Source organism: Phymastichus coffea, unplaced genomic scaffold, assembly GCF_024137745.1.
Source record: "Phymastichus coffea isolate CEN01 unplaced genomic scaffold, Cenicafe_Pcof_1.1 PCOF00262, whole genome shotgun sequence".
Lineage (NCBI taxonomy): Eukaryota > Metazoa > Arthropoda > Insecta > Hymenoptera > Eulophidae > Phymastichus > Phymastichus coffea.
The window spans coordinates 52,530-71,070 of record NW_026707073.1 but is presented as its reverse complement, the minus strand read 5'-3'; the positions used below and the strand labels follow the sequence as shown (position 1 = coordinate 71,070).

The 18,541-nt window shown below is 46.1% G+C and overlaps 2 protein-coding genes across 2 annotated transcripts in view; one reads left to right on the top strand and one right to left on the bottom strand.

Moving 5' to 3' along the window:
- LOC131674594 (runt-related transcription factor 2-like) overlaps positions 1-9,307 on the bottom strand; it is a 28,045-nt gene extending 18,738 nt beyond the window's left edge. Inside the window, exon 1 of the mRNA XM_058953351.1 lies at positions 5,281-9,307. Coding sequence (XP_058809334.1) covers positions 5,281-5,515 — 235 coding nt within the window. The 5' untranslated portion in view covers positions 5,516-9,307. The remainder of the gene's footprint in view (positions 1-5,280) is intronic.
- A 6,706-nt stretch (positions 9,308-16,013) lies between these two features.
- LOC131674587 (GTP-binding protein Rit1) lies at positions 16,014-18,486 on the top strand. The gene is made up of 6 exons (XM_058953340.1): positions 16,014-16,547; positions 16,646-16,754; positions 16,818-16,874; positions 16,936-17,009; positions 17,080-17,271; positions 17,344-18,486. The coding sequence occupies exons 1-6, from the start codon at positions 16,509-16,511 to the stop codon at positions 17,581-17,583; spliced, it is 711 nt and encodes a 236-aa protein (XP_058809323.1). The 5' UTR covers positions 16,014-16,508; the 3' UTR covers positions 17,584-18,486.
- Positions 18,487-18,541: the final 55 nt, after the last annotated feature.

The following is an 18,541-nucleotide window of genomic DNA, read 5'->3' as shown; positions in this document are numbered from 1 at the left end:
CGAGAGAGCAAGAAAGAGAGAGAGAGAGAGAGAGAGAGAGAGAGAGAGAGAGAGAGAGAGAGAAGGTGCAGCCTAATCGCATTGTGTTGCGCTGGATTAATCAAGCCATCAAATACATTATCGACGCGTGCCGCGCGAGAGCGGGCAAAAAAGGGAAAAACCGAGCCCGGCATTATTCAATCTTAATTGGAGTGAGGAGGAAAAATCGTTTGTAGATACAGCGCTTCCAGCTAATCGACGATGTGCGCGCGCGCGGCCGCCGAGTAATTAATCTAAAAGCAGCGCGCCGCGCGTGTTTTTGTCTCGATTCCTTCTCCTTCTTATTATTTTTTTTTTTTTTTCGGGATAGTCGCGGTTTCGTGTCTCGAGTAGGCTTCAATTAATTTTCAAAGCTGTAGTACTGCTGTACCGACTTTTTATTCTGTCGAACGTTTCCGGTTGGCTCGTGGCCGTTCGTGTTACGCTGCCACGGCAATTGTGCACAAATACCGAACAGCATTCAAATTTCGTAGTCGTCGGTTTATCGTGCATCTATACTTTACGGAATGTTTTTCGCAACGTCACGGAGGACATAATTAAATGCTTTGACAAATCTTCTTTCGAAGTCTCGTAGTATTCGATTTTTCGCGAAAGAGTTTCTGACTTTGCAAAAAATATTTTTAATCCGTCTATCGCCGCAAGATATCTTCGATAGCAGGCTCTCTTTGATCGAACAGCAGTGGAGCGATCGAATATCCAATAATAAGAAAAGTAACGATACAACTTAGAAAAGAGAAACGCGGCACTGTTATTCGGAAAGAACAAAAAAGAAATATTAGGGCAGATTTCAGAGCGTGAAAAGTCAATCAGTCTGAAAAAAAAGAAAAGAATGAAGATCTCAAAGCCGCGCTATTACTGATCAGTCAATCTAGCTAATCAAGCAATTAGTGCGATCAGGAAAGAAACAAGAGAGGCGAAGGTGCCGGAGAGAAGGCGGGATAGCCGGGGGCTTTTAAAACCCACTAAAAATCAAATTAAACGGCAGCGAAGTTAGATGTCGCGCGCGATAAGGCGACAGCGGCGGTCCCCGATGGATGGCGCGATAGCGCGGGGCGATGGCGCGGCCGCCGAAAAAGCGCCGAGTCTGGCAGGTGGCGCGCGAGGACCTCGCTCGTGTTAATTAACCCCCATTGAGATCGGCGTCCAGATATCCGCATTGTTTCGCCGCGTCATAATTTGCACGGACCTCCTGCGCTTGGTCCTCGTTCTCTTCATATTTTTCGCTGCCACGCCAGTGTTTGTATGCGCTTCGCGCGTGTATATATATCTATATCTGTATACACACATATAAATGCGCGCCGCGGCTCGCCTCGTGCCTTTTTTCTTCGCGGAAAGACACCCGCAACGTGTACGCTTGGCTCACTGTTGTAAATTATCAAGGGGGATTGATGCTACGAGATACGCCACGGGCAAAGACCAAGGGAGAAAGATGCTGCCTGATTTGGAATCTTGTTATGAGGAATTTTAGTCATTTTAAGGGCTTCGCGTGAGCTTTCATTTTTCAGTTTTTATCTCGCAGCATGCATCGGAGTTCATTACTTTCAGCGAATTTTTATTTGATTTCGAGCGTCGGCCAGAGTGAGTTCTTTTTCTTTCGGCCTTTTTTTGCCATGATTTACTAAAGTGCGTTTGTCACGCGACACGTGGTTGGTCAAAGTTCAAGTTTATTTATTGGGACGGCACATGGAAACTTTTTATTCCATTTTTTTCTTGTAAAATTGTATTCAAGGCAGTAAGTTAATATAAATTAACGAAACTATGTTGCGTACTGTTGTTTCATATTCTTACAGGCCGTTGGCAGCTGCAAAAAAATCAATTCGAAAAGTTTTTTCATCGCAGAAAAATTATTATCGTACTTTTGAACACGATAATAATTTACATGTTAACAACATGTAAATTATTAAAAGTTTATCTAAAACCTCCAAGAAAAGATGAATAAATTAACGCCAGTCTAAAAATCAACAATTTTTGATTGGATCGTCCTGTAAAAGTATCCATAGTAAATTAATATTCAACAGTGGGAAAAAAATAGTATGAAAAATTGCAGATACTACACTTACGTCGAGTCTCAGTTTATTCCGTTTCAATTTCCACCATACGATAAGATCTCCCGTTCTTTAATAGAGGCAAGAAGCGTCTTTGAAATGACGGGAAAATGATTTTTCAATCCACCCAGTAGCCGACGTACAAACTACTTTAACGATCGATCGATTTTTCAATTCCATCGACCTACGCGCATAAAACTTTCAGTAGTTTCAATCTTGAAACGCGAAAAGAAAAGCCTGACTAGAGGAAGAGAAACACTGGTATCAGCACGCATATCGAGCATATGTATCTCTTTTCATCCGTGCTCAGGCGAATAACCATAAATCAGCTATACGAGGCAATCACCAGTGATTTTTGCCTCATAAGCCTCGTCGTCGTGGAGGAGAGTATATATTCCTCAAAGCCGTACGATCCTTCTCTCTGTCTCTCTGTCTCTGTCTCTCTCTCTCTCTCTCTCTCTCTCTCTCTCTCTCTCTCTCTCTCTCTCTTTCCCTCTCCGTTAGCGAGCACTTAATCCGGAGTCCCGGCATAAAGCATCGCGTAGGACTCGGTCGAACAAGTCTCTCTCTCTCCCTCGAGCGGTGTGTCTCTAAAACTCGCGAGCAAGAGCGGAGACGTCGTCGCGGCGATATCGGCGACACGCTCGTTCGCCCTGTTTTTTGTTAGGCCGACCGCGCGCAAGTGCGCGTGGGCAGGACCGCGCGGAGATTACACGACGCTGGGACGAAGAACTGGATCGCGACATAGGCGTGGCGCGCAGTGATACGTCAATCGCGCTGCGCGCGCGCGGCTTTTATCGTTCGATGCGCTTGCATATATACGTATATATACATATATATATATAAATATAAATATATATATATGTATATATCTCGGGCGGTGACGCTCAATGCGAGCTGCATTGATGCGCGACGCCAGGGGGGTCAGAGCCTCGTGACTGATGATTTTACGGTCGCGCGCGCCGCGAGTTTTCTCATTAGCATCGCGCCGCGCGCGGAATTATGCCCGCTAATGATAGAGCTGTCGCCGCGACGTGATGGCACCCAGAGCGCAGCCTCCCGCGTACAATGGACCGTCCGCTGATAAATTCTCGCTCGGCTTCTATGGCATCCAGCGCGCAACCCGGCGAGCCCACGGCTCGACTCTTTTATTTTCGCGACAGTGAGCTTTCTTTGGGCACGCTTGTATACCACGACGATGATGATGCGAGTGCGTTTCCTGCTCGGACCATGGCATTTTCTTCAATTGTTACAAGATTTCTGATGCTTATTGTTCGTTTCGCGTTTCATCTGCTCCATTTAAATGTTTTGGAGGCTTTTATTAACTCGATTAATAGATTACAGGCAGGATCGGTTTTTTTTATCTGTGCATTTCTGATAAAGCAAGACGAGAATAAAATCATATCATCGAAGTAGAGATTTCGTTATCGTACTGTATCAAAAAATATTTCAAAAATGTAAGAACAATTTCCCCAAAATGATTTACGGTCGCTATCTATAGTGATGAGAATGCAGATTGGTTTCACTTTTCCTTCGTAAGTGATGCATAGCAGTGAAAATTTGGAGTAATGTACTTGATTGTTGTAGGGTGTGTCAGAGATGATGGATTTTCAAAATTGTGTAATTTTAACCAAATACTATTATTATTATTGTTATTATTACTTTAACATCTACGTTCATCCTTTCTATATTAAACGATACAGATAATGCGCAATTTTATGTTTGGTATTGAAAAATATGCATTATCTGCTGATCGACATATAGCAACTCGCAGATAATTCATTATCGCTATCACGCCTGTAAAAAATATGAAAAGTTATAAAAATAAAAAGAAGAAGCAGAATCATTCGAAGCGATCAGATTTCAAATATTCCTCATCTCTATTCCTTACTCCGATCTCCCGACACCTCTATCAAAGAACGTCAATCGGAGGAGGAAAAGAGCGCGCGAGCAGTAAGTTGACAATCCCCTCGGAGCTCGTGGTCAAAAGGAGCAACACATTCCAGATTTCCGATACGGCTGTCCGCTTAAAAAATCAAGGGGAAACAGCCGACGTCAAACCGTCACATATCCCAATTGTCCGTGGCCGGAGTGCATCGTGGAACGGATAAATAATGCATGCGCAGCGTTGCGCCGACAACCTGAATTTCCGTGATTTTCCGGTCGTCTAATTGCCACCGCTGGGCGGTTGTCTCTTGTCGACCTGGGTGCGTCGGGGTCAGGGCCATCGCGCTGCCGCGCGGCGGCGCGTAATTGTGCCCGGGGAGGATTTATGGGGAGAGGCTGCCGCCCGCGGCTCTGTATCTGTAACGATCTCGCGAGAGAGAGAGAGAGAGAGAGAGAGAGAGGTCCATTCACTAAGTACATACTCCGCACACGCGTATACCTATCGCGAAGAGTCGATCTGATGAGTGCAGTTACCGTAGTTTTCTTCTCCCTCTTCTTCTTCTTCTTCTCCTCTCGTTGCGTACGCATATCTGCATATATACAACGTCCGATAGAGCGCGAGCGCGCGCAGCCTGATGTATATACGTGCGCGCCCTGGGCTATGGCAACGGATATGGGATGTGTTATGATAACGCCCGAGATATCTAAACTCGCATCCACGAGAGCCATCGTTTCCTTCCCTTTACTTTTGCTGTCGTTGCTTTGTTTTTCATTTCGTTCGCTAATTCGACTGCGCCGGTTTGTTACGTCGACGGCGTGATATCTTAACGATCAAACAGTTGACAATCATATAGTCACGACTGCGGAATAACGTAATTGTCAGTCCCGTTCGCGTGAGTACGGGTGGTCACTGTTGGGGCGTCGATTAAACGATGGCAAACGAAGGCTTTGGTATCGAGCGCGAGAAAGTCATCTGGTGGCGCGTTTTCGTAGCGCAGCGACGAAGCCCCTCGACAAGGAAATTGGAAATGGCCTAGCGCGATTGAAAATAAATAAATGCGAGTAATAAGCCATCGCTGGCTAGCGAAATATCGCAGAGTCACTAACACTCTCAGAGGGCATATCGCGGCGGCAGCGTACAACCCATATAAGATTAACGATCTGCGCAGCTTCCATTCAGCTTCTCCTTTCTGCTGCGCGCGCCCTTCTCCCCCGTTCTTCTTTGGCGCGCGCGCTCGCGTCGATCTGCAGCGGCGATATTACATATATGTGTGTGTGCGAGTGCGCGCGCGCGTATGTGTGTACTGACCATTGTCGCGGAGCCTGCTCTCGAAGGCAGATCGCAGGTGGTCGATGATGGAGTCGAGCCGACTGCCGCAGCCGCCGCCTCGCTGACTCGCCTCCGGGCTCGCTGCTCCACGCCGCTCCGGATCGTCCGCCAGGTTGATCGACGAACTGTGCAACGTCCAATCGTCGACGTAAGCTCGAGCCGCTTGCTCCTCCGTTGCGATGCGTCGAATTGCAACACGTTTAATAAAAGTCATCGCGACGCGAGAAGTCGGTAAATAGCGGTGGAAGCATTATGCGGTTGCGCCAGCGGACGACGCGCGCGCGCGCGCGCGGTGCATGATCGATCGGCCAGCAACGTTCAACACGCACGCGGCATAATGCATTCGAACTTGCAAAACATCGTCGAGAGAAAGAGACACGATCCGTAACATTTCACTCTCTCTCTCTCGCTCTCCCTCTGTGTTTGAGAACTCAGGCGGCAGCGCGCAAAAGGACAACTCGACAGAATTAGAATATTTCGTGCTTTGCGCAAGAAGCGGCAGCCGCGGCAGCCGCGGCAGCAGCGGCGGCGGCAGCAGCTCGGCGTGCGATATTAATACGAAACAGCGGCAACGGCAACGGCCATACTCGATTTTCCATCGAAGATGCTATCTCTCTCTTGCACTCCGTGTGTGTACGTGTGGGTACCGGTTTTGCTACCGTAATTGCCACCGAATTCAACACATATACAGGGGTGGAGTGGAAAAGCTCCGTATGAAAAACGAGCTCGCTTGGCTGCGCGGCAGCCAAGCCAATTAAACGGCAGAGGCGTATTATAGGACGCGCGCGCGCGAGAGAGAGAGAGAGTGCGGAGAGCGATCGTGACCCTTTCGAGAGATCGAATTTGCATGTTAATGGAAGAAGGAGAAGAAGAAGAAGAACAAGTGGCCGGAAATCGGCTCGTAATTTCCGAGAGAGGCCTCTCTCGCGATTAATATATACGACGGGGAGGAGTTGTAATATCTCGGTCGGAGCGTGGAATTTCAAAACAAAACCGCTCGTGCCTTTTCTATCGAGAGCGCGCGCGTGCGCGCGCGTGTGGGTGTGCGCGACGATAAAGACGTTCCGCGCGCTAGCGAGGCAACGGAAATAGCGAGCGACGATCGAGAGGTTATTTCGGGTGAGGTCAGAGGCTGCTTGCCGCGACGATGGTCAGAGAAACTCCTCCGCGCGCTTTGCTGGAAGACCGCCAGCGCGGCAACAGCACCCACACGCCGCGCCAAGTATATCTCTCGGCGCGGAGAGGCACGGCCAAGCCAAACGGCCATCGAAAATACATCGATGCACAGCTCCGTTAACGGAACTCCATTTTTTTCCTTTTGCATTCTTATTTTTTTCATTATCACTTTTTATTTCGCCCTTTTTCCTTTTATTTTTTGCGTTCCAGCTTGTTAAGCTCGAGTATGATGCCGACGATCGTTGAACGGTTTCGAGTTTGTTGGTCTTTTCTGTTCATTTTTTTTTTTTTTTTTCGGCAACGATTACGTACCGGCGATCGTTGCATGCGATTATTTTATAACGTTCGTGACGCGGATGATGAAGTGGTTTAGAACGCGCGTTTATGGATAATGTTGTCGGCAGAGTTCGCAGATCGACGATAGGGCTTCCGCGAGCAGTGCAAATTGAAAATCTAACGGCACGCGAACTCGCGGGAGCAACGAGGTGGATTCGACGATATACCTTGACAAATTCGCCGTTCGCGTATTTTGCGCTCGGCGGTTACTTTTACAAGCAGCACTTTACGAGCGCAGTCGAAAAACTGTACGAGCGCCTCGGCAGCATCGGCGCATAAACATCGAGAATTCCAAGGCGCGCGTTTTAAAAGCCGCGAGTAAAAAAAGCATCTCTCTCTCGTGCTCTCGCAGTCTGCCGGCACTTCCTGGCGATTAGAAACTGCAAAAATCCCGGCGAATAGAAATCAGAGCATCGCTCGTTGAATATGTACGCGTTCGCTTAGCGGGCGCGCGTAAAAACAATGTCGGCGATTTAATTGCTGAAACGGCGCGGTGCGCGTGCGCGTGTTTGTTTGAGTGCGTGCGTGTGGATTTTTGCTAGTTTTTTTTCTTTTTTTCTTTTTGCTTTGCTTACCGGCCCATCGTTAAGCCGCGCTTCCACTTTGCGAATACGCGATCGACCGTTAGACCGAAATATGACAAAAAGCGCGCGCGCCAATTGACGAACGGCGACCTTGCGCGCGGCGATGTCGTTCTTGTAGCCTATCGATACGAATTCCTTTCTTTCCTTTCGTCAATCTTTCATACGACGAAGGCGAAGAACCTCGAGGTAGCGCTGCTGCTATTATATTCCCTTTTATCTCGAGTCTGCATCTGCGGCAGGCGCAGGTGCAGCAGCAGCAGCAGCAGCTAAGCCACACGCGGGGCTAAGAGGTTACGCCGATTTAAGTGGACTCTCTCTCTCTCTCCTCTCGGCTTCCTTTTCCTTTTTTATACCCTTACTACAGTGCGTTTTTCGGCGCGCGCTCTCGAGATCGGATTCTCTCGGCTCTTGATTTATGCGCTGTTTGAGAGTAACGCGCCGCTGAGTAATTAAAAAGTAGCTGCAGCCTTGTTTTCTGTTATTGCCGATCTTAACGCGATAAGCTGCGTTTGATAAGGCACACAAAGTTCTTCGTGTTCTATCGTGCAATGGCGACTATGACACTTACAGATCACATGGAACACGCGAATCGTTGCCGTCGAAAAATGGATGAACCAACGAGGAAACCGCAAATCTCTATTCGGAACGTCAGTCGTGTGAACGTTGAAACGACAGCGAGTTAAAAATTCAAGATCCTCTTGGGCCCACGTCAAACTCAATCCACTCTATTTTCTACTTGAAACGGCCGCTCGTGTCGATTCAAGGAAAACTGGGGAGCGCAACGAGAAAGAGAGAAGTCGATGCCGCGTCGTCTCGAGCGGTATGACATCCTTAGCGTCCGTGGCAAACAAAACCGCTTATCGAACTTATTGGGATGCCGGAGGCCGGAAGCGGCTCCCGAGAGATCAGTCGCAGATGAGATTTGCGTCAACGTGGAGAGAGAGAGAGAGAGAGAGAGAGAGAGACAGACAGACAGAGACAGAGAGGTGGTCGCGCGCAGGATAAACGAGAAGCCTTCTCTTTCTCTCTCACACACATACACGTACACATCGGCTGAGGTCTCGGGGTGAACGCCCAACGGTTTAAAGAGAGCAGGCCGATGCGCCTCGCCTCGTCTCGCCTCACCTCGTTTCTCTCGCTCCGCACGCTGCTCAGCGCTCGCTCGCGGTCCAGTGGGCTCGCAACTGCAGTCTCTCTCTCTCTCTCTCTCTCTCTCTCTCTGGAATTATGCAAATCTGCAGCACAGCAGCGTGCTCCTCTTTTTCGACGCTCGCAGGCCGATTAAATTTAATGGGTTTGGCCCGCAGGTGCCAGAGGTCAAGCTTCAAGAGAGAAAGAGATAAGAGCCAAGAGATAAGGGCAGACCCAGGTGGTATATACGTGGTTAGGATATAATGCAACTGTGCGGCGATAACGAGGCGCTCGCGGCTGCACAGCCTGTCTGCGCGCGTGTGTAGCGCACACACTTGCTCGCTATCTTATCTGGCGCGACCGCTTTTCTTTCGCGATATAATAATGGCCCGAGACGAACAATATAACTAGCGAGCGAGCGCTGTGGTAGCGCACTCTGATACGCCCCTTGTAGCTCGCTGCTGCAGCCTTCGACTTTTGCCGAGAACACCTCGTCGTCGTCGCAGCCAGCCGACGGTTTGGCGTGGCAAAGCGCCGAGCCGATCCGTGCGAAGCCTACGACGACGCTCGCGCGGAGATCGCGCGACTTTGGTGGCCGAGGCGAAACGAACGCCCGTGGAAATGATCGCGCCCGCGACGCGAAAGCGCGGCGTCGGCGGGGGAGGGCACCGGCTGCCCATCCTCCTTCGCGGTCGACGCGAGCTTTCACTCACACGCGCACTCGCGTCCGCTCGCCCGACTTTTGTTTACACTCACGTGCGAAAGGTTCTCAGCTCATCGTCGACGTTATACACCCGACGCCCGGCGTCGGCTTACTGACGTCGACGGCGACGACGCAGATCGTCGTCGTCGGAGAGAGAGAGAGAGAGAGAGAGAGCGCGCGCGCGCGCGCGAGCGTTTCACTTGTTGCTCCGTCGTCGCGCGCACGCGCCGTTTCATTCGGTTGGCCATCGGCGGCAGCGTGACGAAGAATCGCAACGCGCGGCCCCGCCAGGTGAATTCTACATGTAAGAGTGCACGCGCGCTACTTTGCTTCGCTGCGCCGCTGCGCCGCTGCGCCTGCTCCACTTTGTCCGAGACGGGGTTGATAAGGTTGGAACGAGTGACGTTGCTCGATCGCTCTTCGAAAGCTCGTCGAGCGCGCACGCTCGCTGCGTATCGCTGGCGTGGATTTCTTTTCGTTTGGTTTGTCAGTGGACCTCTCGTTTTTGCTTATTATCCGTGAATTAAACAGACCGCGCTAATACAAGATTAACATTTCTGTCGATGCGTTCTGAATTGCAATCTCGATATCGCACATCAGCACGTTATTGGCAATAAATTCATTGACAGATATTCACTTTTAACGGCAAACGCGATAGACACTCGAGTCAAGAGTAGACGAAAGCCATCTAATGATAAGCGCGATACACTGCAAAAACCAAACGAAATGAAAATAAAGTAAAATAATAAATAACGAGAAATAGAATTCCTCGAGAAGGAGCAAAAGAAGCGTCGACATCCGTACATATCTTGTAGTGTGAGAACAGAAGTAACAGCAGCAGCAGCAGCAGCAGCAGCAACAAAGTAGCAAACGACAACGTCAAATTACAGGCTTCGCGGCAGCAGAAGGCATAAAGCAAGAGGCGCTGGCGCGCATTGCTGGCACACGCAGCAGCCTTGTGATTAAAGCGCGCGAGGATATCGCTCATGAATATTAACAAAAACTAAACGGCGCCGCGGTTCGAGTTTTACGAGTTATCACCGCGCGCACGAGTAGGAGAGCGAGAGAGAGAGAGAAACGAACGAGAGATGAAGGGTCGCGCGATTGCAATTTAACGAGGCGAGCGCATTCGGACGTTTGACGCATCATCCTAGAAAATGACGGCGCGCGATACGATTGCGGCCGAGAATCTGGTCGTCGCGGGGAGACGTCAAACAGGTTCCCCCTCGATCGCGCGAGCATAAATAAATAATAACCTTCGCCGCGGCGACGGCGGCGTCGCCGTGGCTTATCTCGCGTGTCGTTGGCCTCGCTCCGGTTACGTTCATTAGGGTCATTAACATTCGATAAGCGTGGGAGCCCCGTAATACACCGCGCCCTCTCTCGCTCGCCGATATCGCCGTACCGCGCGCGCCAGCTGTGCGACCGACCGATCAAACTCTTCCCACCTTCGGATTCCTCTGCGCTGCTGTTTGCCGATAGCCGCGCCGAGGCTCTTCACTGCTTTCGATACCGTCCAATTTCTTCCTTGGCCGTCGTATCTGTGCTTTAGGCGGAAATTCAATTAGCATCGTCGCTGAGAAGACTACGAGCTAGATTTCTTCAAGACCGAGGCTAATCATTGCAGGTTGCTTTTCATCCAAGTAGCAAAACTGTCAATTACATAGCACTTCTGATTTCTCCGTAAGAAAATGTAAGCCACGATGACAATTGGTTTTTCTTGACTGACATACGGATATCTTTATAAATTATGAATTTGAAGGTATTTGTATGCTAAGGTTCTACTAAGGCGGAAAATACCGTTGTAAAAGTAATGCTTTATTTAAATAAAAAAAAGGGGGAAAAAACAGAAACAATAGCAGTTCAAAGAACTGTCATCTCACTGCTGTAAAGTGCTTACAAATGCAGCAGAAGTTCTTTCCATGAAATCTCATTACATTTGGAAATATCTTTGCATAATCAGCTGCCGTCGAATTGACTAATAAAAAGTCGCGATCCTCGTCTGATAAACCGATCAAAGGTGACCGACTGATAACCGTAGCGAGGAGGAAAAAGGGCGAGCGCCTCTAATTAAGACCTACAATCGCGAACGACGAAAAACGAGGCGAAAGAGGCCTATAATAAACGCATATTTTATCGTTGCCCGTTAAAGTCTCTCGGGGCTCGGTTGCGCTCTCAATTTATATTACGCAACGGTAATGCGAACGGCATCCCATGGACATTTTAAGGGCTGCCGCGGAATCGCGTATAAAAAAGAAGATGAATAAACAAGAGCAGCCGAAAAGAAAATGCGCTTGCGGACAACGATGACACTAACGGGAGGGGGGGGAGGAAAGAAACGCGTACGGGTAGAATACGCGAGGTGAATGTTCGCGCCTCGTGTTTACATTTTGAGATCTTTCGGCGCGAGCGTATATGCAAAAAAGCACGCCGCGCAAAGAGAGAGAGAGAGAGAGAGAGAGAGAGAGAGATCGTTCGCCGAAAGCGGAATAATTGGCGCGGAGTTTTTTTTATTTCGACGCGAGTTACCTGCGTCGCTTTTTCTTTTTGCTCTCCCAACGATTGGTCTGATATATTTTTACAAGAGGATGCGCCATGGAGTTTTTAAAGAGCTATAACTTTATTAATGAGCACATTTGCGAATACACGAAAAGGAAGAAAGGAGTGGGATGAGTATAATATAAGTTTGAAGAATTACAGATTAAATTCTGTGCTTGTCTTGCTTGTGTTCGCTATTAATTAGCGTTTTATGATTAGTTTGTAATCGAGAGATCGAAAGTCGACCGTAAGAGATTGTTAATACCATTTGAAAAAAAAATGATTTGAGAGATAGATTGATAAAGAGCAACTTAAATAGCGATGTAAATCTATCACCTTCCGAGTCGACGGAACAGCAAAATCAAACATTCACTGTTGATAAAGTATCGAACGACATCGGTCGCAATCATCCGTATTCCCCGAAGGTTAATCAAGGCATCCGGGAATGTGCAGAAAAACCAAGGAGAGGAATAACGCAAGAGCCACTATGGCGGCTATAAGCGGCCGGAGTTTTCAATTAAAATCAACGACACGTAACAATCAGCGTGGCAAATGAAAGCTGCGAGGCGTGCAAGCGCATCGCGAGCAACAGCTGACAAAAGACAAGTCCATTACCGCGTCATAAATAAAGCCCCGGCGAGATAACATTGAAATTCTGCTCGGCGCGGAACGGTCGTTTGTCTATTACGAGTCTTAATTGCGCGCGTATATCAATTACGTCCTTTACGATCTGGCCGGGAAGAATTTTCGCCGCGGAAAGAGAAAAAGCCCGTCGCTTTACGGACTCGCTCCGCGCCAAGTGCTCCGAGCTGGCATCGCAACGAGAAAATCGCTCGCGACATCGGCATCCCTCCTACACCCCGTTAATTGGGCGCGGCTCGAGCATAAATTACACCTAAGCCCGCCACGCTAATTGCGGACAGGCGCGCGCGCGCGCGCGCGCACTGTTTTTATGTCGTTTCGATTATCTTTGCGTTGCTTAACCGATCTTACGCTCAATTGAGTTGCAAATTTGGTTTCTTTCAGTGGTCGCGCCAATAATTGATCGCACTCTCGAAACTAACGGCAGCCTATTTATAAATCTGTTCCGTAAGAATTCAATTATCTCAGCATCAACAGGAATCTATGCTAGATATCACCACTAATCGGACACAAATGCTGTTTTACATCGGATAAAAGCTTTCAGCTGTACATTCAATTATTTTACGCGATGTCAAATTAAGTTAGAGTGCAAGGTAGAAATCTATGTGGTACAAGTCATAAACGCATAAGCGACTGAAAAAATATTATAAAATTTTCCAATGACCCAATGAGCTTGACAAGAGCAAAATATTCTACAAATAAAACGAGCGATTGGGATGTCAATTTACGTTGAGATATTTTATATGGATGCAGCGAGCACTAGTGAGGCGCGTCTAACGAATGCCGTCTCAAAAAATAAACAAGAGAGACATTTAATGAAGCTACCGGATAACGATTGAGTCGTGTAATTCCGCAATAAACTGAATATGCTCTCTGGACTCTGCGCCCTTATAAATGTAATGGTGGCGTCCGTTGCCACGAGCAGAGAGTAGCTACGTCTCGATCCCGCGAACTTCGGTCGTGAAAAATCCGCGACCAAGCCAAATTGGCCAGCATAGCGGGGCCCGACAAGCGCGAGCTCGCGTCCGTGATTTGCGTCACGGTGCCCGCGTCGCGAGCAGAAATAATTAGCGAAGCGCGCGAGCGGCTCGTTTGCGATCGAGAATCCTACGCGTATCTCGTCAAATCGGCGAGGAATGCGCGCCGAAATACTCGAGTGCGCTCGAGAGAGAAGGATCTCGCTCGGGGCTACCGGTCGCAGGGGTTTTGCTCTCTTTGAGCGTAGCCAGGCATCTCGCCTCGCCCTCCTCGCTTCGATATTGTTTTATTGCCCGAGCGCGCACTTCCTTCGCCGCCGCACAGTCCAGTCGAGAGACTTGCTTATACCTTCTCCTTCGCTTCTTCTTTTTTTTTCTACTTTTTTTTTGTCCCTTTTGCTGCGCGGGACGAGTGTCATATTTTAAGGCAACAAGTTCGCGTCACTTATTGCGCGCATTCCTGCGGACTTTGCTCTTTTTTTTGCGCTATTTACAGGCGCTGCGCGATTATATCGCACATTGCGATTGATTTCGCACGCACATTTGCGAGCTAAGAATTTTAATGATTCGTGTTACACGTATATGGAAGTGGCTTGTCTAGGTGGTATGCAAAAGTTCCTTATTAGTTGCGCGATCGCTTTTATTTGTATGTGATATGCGTGCAATTCGAATTTTCGATTTGAGATGGTTGGTAAGATCACCACCAGGAGCCGCCACTGGACAAGGCTATTATGTACCACAATCCTCGGCTTGCTGCAATCAATCTGGTTGGTCTCTAAACGAAAAATAGTATGCATTTGGTACAATGGCAGGTCAATTTGATTCTGTTATGATGTGCGCTAATAATCCACGTAATCTTAAACACCGATGAGAGCTCCAATTCGTCGTTGAATTAATTTGATTTTCACGTGAAAGAAACCGCCGCACAGAACGCTTTAAAATCGATTAGTCATAATTTAGACGATGACATTTATTAACGTTAAATTTTTTAGGTGCCTACGCTGCCTTTCGTTTAGGCAAACCATTGGAGGAAAGACATTTGTCCCCGTTTGTTAGAAATATTTTTAGATATCAAAAAGGGGCGGGGGTTACCAACTTGAATCATTGCACGATTATAAGTCAGCAAATTAAAATATAGTCTAAAGCAATATGACGACTGCAAAAATTCAGCGATTCCAGATGGAAAGATTTGTCATTTGGCTCGACCAGGACTCACTGTCGCGGCCTTTTCCTTTTTTTTTGAATACTGCAGTTTCCATGAATGACGGCATCTTATTGCTATTTTACCATTTTTACTCAAGAATTACTTTGTCTATTTGTTGGAAATTGCAATTTAACTATTTACGTAGATATGTTTTAATTTCTCGAAGTTTAGGATTACGTATTATAATAGAAACTTGACTTTCTATATGATTCCTTGATATTTATTTCTCAAAGTGTCGTTATTTTTAAGATTATATTTACACCTTCATAATTATAATCATTTTCACTCTTCACTCTTTATATCTTAGTAAATATTAAAAATGTCGACGATGGAGAATCATCCCTTCCTCAAATAAATACAAACTGTCTAATTCGCAAAACCAACGTTTCGCTGACTATTTTTGTCAGCCTCATCTGGGTTCCCTTTTTTTAAATAAAAATAAATATTACAAACATTAAAAGTTATATCAAATCAAATTATACTACAAAAAAACTACAAACAAAGCATATTAATTATATATGTTTATGTGATTATTTATCTTTGCTTTGCTTGTGATTTTTTTGGTATGACTTGATTTTACACAATTTTTAATATTTATAATATTTATTTTTATTTAATAAAAAGGAACTCGGATGAGGCTGACAAATGTAGTCAGCAAAATGTTGGTTTTGCAAATTAGATAGTTGTTTGTGTTTATTTGAGGAAGGGATGACTCTTTATCATCGAAATTTTTAATACTTACTAATATTTACACCTTCAGCTAATAAAATCCATCAGCAAATCTTGGCAGTAAAACGTTTCATTGTCATTGAAAGACCACAAAGTTCAACTTTAATTACTTTAATTCAAACATTTTTTTTCCTATTAAAATAAACCTATTTCTATGGTTTTTCTCATAATAGGATTAAAATATTCTCATAAATATTATTTTTAAAAAGTTTGTGATCGATCACGAAATGACCTTCATATTCTAGATTTCACAATTTATCTTTGACTAGTTTTGCGAAACGCTGATTTATGTCAATCATGTAGCAAATCAAATTTTTTATCGGTTTTTGGTTTTCTTGCCATAAATTTTACAAAAACATTATTCTTTATTTTCAATGACGTAATTAATTTTAAAAAAGCTATGATAAATTCCAATTGCCTGAAAATAGTTCGGCAATAATATTTAGAAAGAAGCTTTATGCTATTTACTGACGAATGTACGTCATCCAACGTTAAAGGGGAATCGTGCAAAATTACCTAATAGCACAACTTCGATCAGATGTAAGCGTCGATCAAAAGTCAGCGCGTGTGCTTGCAAACTCTGAGTTGCGTGTGCGCACAAACCCGACGCGCTGGTGCGCATACGCGAGGAACTCCAGGGATCCGTAACGCCAGTCCAGAAAGCCGTGGACAGTCTCCTCCGGAGCCTGACAGCTCCGTCACACACTGGCCCGCACTGCGCGTGGGCTTCGGTTGACTTTGTTTTTATTTTTCACGCGCCGAAAAATTTTTTTCGCTCCGACTGCCCTTCGACTCGCTCTCCAATCAAATTCTAATTGTTCCGTGTACTACTCGTTCGCCGCCTATACACGCAATAAAAAGCAACAAACGACTACAATAAAAAGACTCGCCGCGACCTACTTTTGAAAAAGAGAGAGAGAGAGAGAGAGAGAGAGAGAGAGAGAGAGTGCGCGCGTGTGCGTGCCACCTGTAAATAGATAGCGCCAAAACCCGCCTGCGTGCTTAATTAGACGGTGCAGCCCGTCAGCATGGGCCTTCGATTTTGCTGTCGCATTAATTATCTTGGGAATAATGATCCAACGAGAAAAATGCAAACGAAATGGTGAGAGGACAGTTTTGAGGTTTCGAGCTCTCTTCGTCTTTCTACGTCGTTCGAATGTACGAGCAGACATGATAAAAGCTCAATAATGACAGATGTACTATCGGACAGAGGTACTTCTTACTTGGTGAGTTATTCAAGTAATTATGTAACTATAAAGTGAGGAAAATTGATGGATATCGATCGCGGAGTTTTGGGCTTTGACGCTAACGAGCAATTTGACAGGATTCAGACTGCAAGCATGACATTCCCATCATCACGCAACCGACGACGAGAGGCGGTCTCAGAGTTTACAAAATTGTAATACTCGGCGAAGGAGGCGTTGGGAAATCAGGTAAATTCGGAGTGGTGATACGCTCTTCGAAAATAGATCTCATTCTATTGCTCAAATTTGCAGCTGTTACTCTTCAATTCGTCAGTCACAGCTTCCCGAGCGATCATGACCCGACAATCGGTGAGGACTTGTTAAGCGTTTCTAGTAGCATTAAAATGCTGATGCGAGGGACCTTTTTCAGAGGACTCGTATCAACAGCAAGCGGTCATCGACGGAGAAGCTGCTCTCCTCGACATCCTGGACACAGCTGGCCAGGTGAACATTGGGCTAGCCAATCGTACGAAGCTATCAGGACGGCGATCGCAGCTAACGCTATGCTTTGCAGGTCGAATTTACAGCGATGCGAGACCAGTACATGCGCTGCGGCGAGGGTTTCATGATCTGCTATTCCGTGACGAATCGTCACAGCTTCGACGAAGTCATCGAGTATCGCAAACTGATATCGCGAGTTCGTGCTAACGAAGACACTCCGATGGTGCTCGTGGGCAACAAATTCGATTTGCAGCTTCAGAGAGAGGTGAGCGAGGAAATCGATCGGTCGCCAGAGGTCAATCGGTCAATCAATAAACTGCAACTCCGCAATTCGCAGGTGACGACAGACGAAGGCAGAGCGCTCGCGAGCCAGCTCGGCTGTCCGTTTTACGAGACGTCCGCGGCGCTTCGCCAGTTCATCGACGACTCGTTCTACTCACTGGTGAGGCAAATACGGATGAAAGAGAGGTCGCGAACGACAGGTCCGCGAAAGCATAGCCGCTGGTGGAGGATACGATCGATCTTTGCGTTTATCTTCCGTAAGAAACGGCTGAACAATCCACATGATTCACCCTGAATACAATAGACGGCAACTATTTTAGCGTGTGAAACGTGTGTAATGTAGCGCGAGAAACACAACGAAACCTTACCAAATTGAATGAGTCTTCCCGAATGACGGTGATACACACCATGTGGTCATGTGTAACTTTCTCGCATTTATTCGGTTCTCGTAGGCGCTGGTCACCTGCGACGTACGATCCCTTTTATATAGATATCTTTTGCCCTCGTTGACGAAATGGTTTGTAATTTTTTATATAGAGTTTATTCACGTGTATGAATTATATTCGAAATGAGAATTTATATTGTTGATTGGAATTAACTTCGTTATCGAAAGTATTCGAGAAATACTCTTGTTTTTGCTAATGACGGAACTCCTTTTTACGGATGCTTACAAGTTATGAAATCTATTTTTTTACGAAGCGAGGAGAAGGTAAAAATGAAGTTGGCACCCCTTGAATGCAGTATTTGTAATAAACTTTTTTGTCCGAATGACAGAAACCAAACGGCCTTTAATTGCATGTGTAAACATTACATAATTCTAGGGGTCTTGTGTATTATTTAGGATTACCCAATGTGGACGTAATAATCGACGTAATAATTGTATCTAGTCGCTATAATATAAACATGTCCTAGTCAAAGCCTTGCATTTCGTCCAGTTCTTCCAATTCTGAACATTGCTTTTATTTATGCTACGGCATTCATCAAACATCGAATATTCCATTTTTTGTATCCATTAATTCTTTTAAATCATTTAGTTATTATATATTTATTAATTCTAAGAAGAAATTTATAAAGCGTTAGGAAACGATTGCATTTAATTTTATGTAAGATATTAAGTTAGTTTGAGTTATAATCGTAATGAGATGAATATTCTAATCTGATATAGACGAGAAATAACTATAGAAAATTTTTATTTTTGTTGAAGATATATATATATATATATATATATATATATATATATATATATATATATC

What these genes read in the sequence shown, in the direction of transcription:
- LOC131674587 (XM_058953340.1), top strand. Translation starts at nt 16,509, where the DNA reads ATGACAGATGTACTATCGGACAGAGGTACTTCTTACTTG. An exon ending in ACAGAGGTACTTCTTACTTG is followed by an intron (nt 16,548 to 16,645) that starts GTGAGTTATTCA and finishes GCAATTTGACAG; the next exon opens with GATTCAGACTGCAAGCATGA. An exon ending in TCCTGGACACAGCTGGCCAG is followed by an intron (nt 17,010 to 17,079) that starts GTGAACATTGGG and finishes TATGCTTTGCAG; the next exon opens with GTCGAATTTACAGCGATGCG.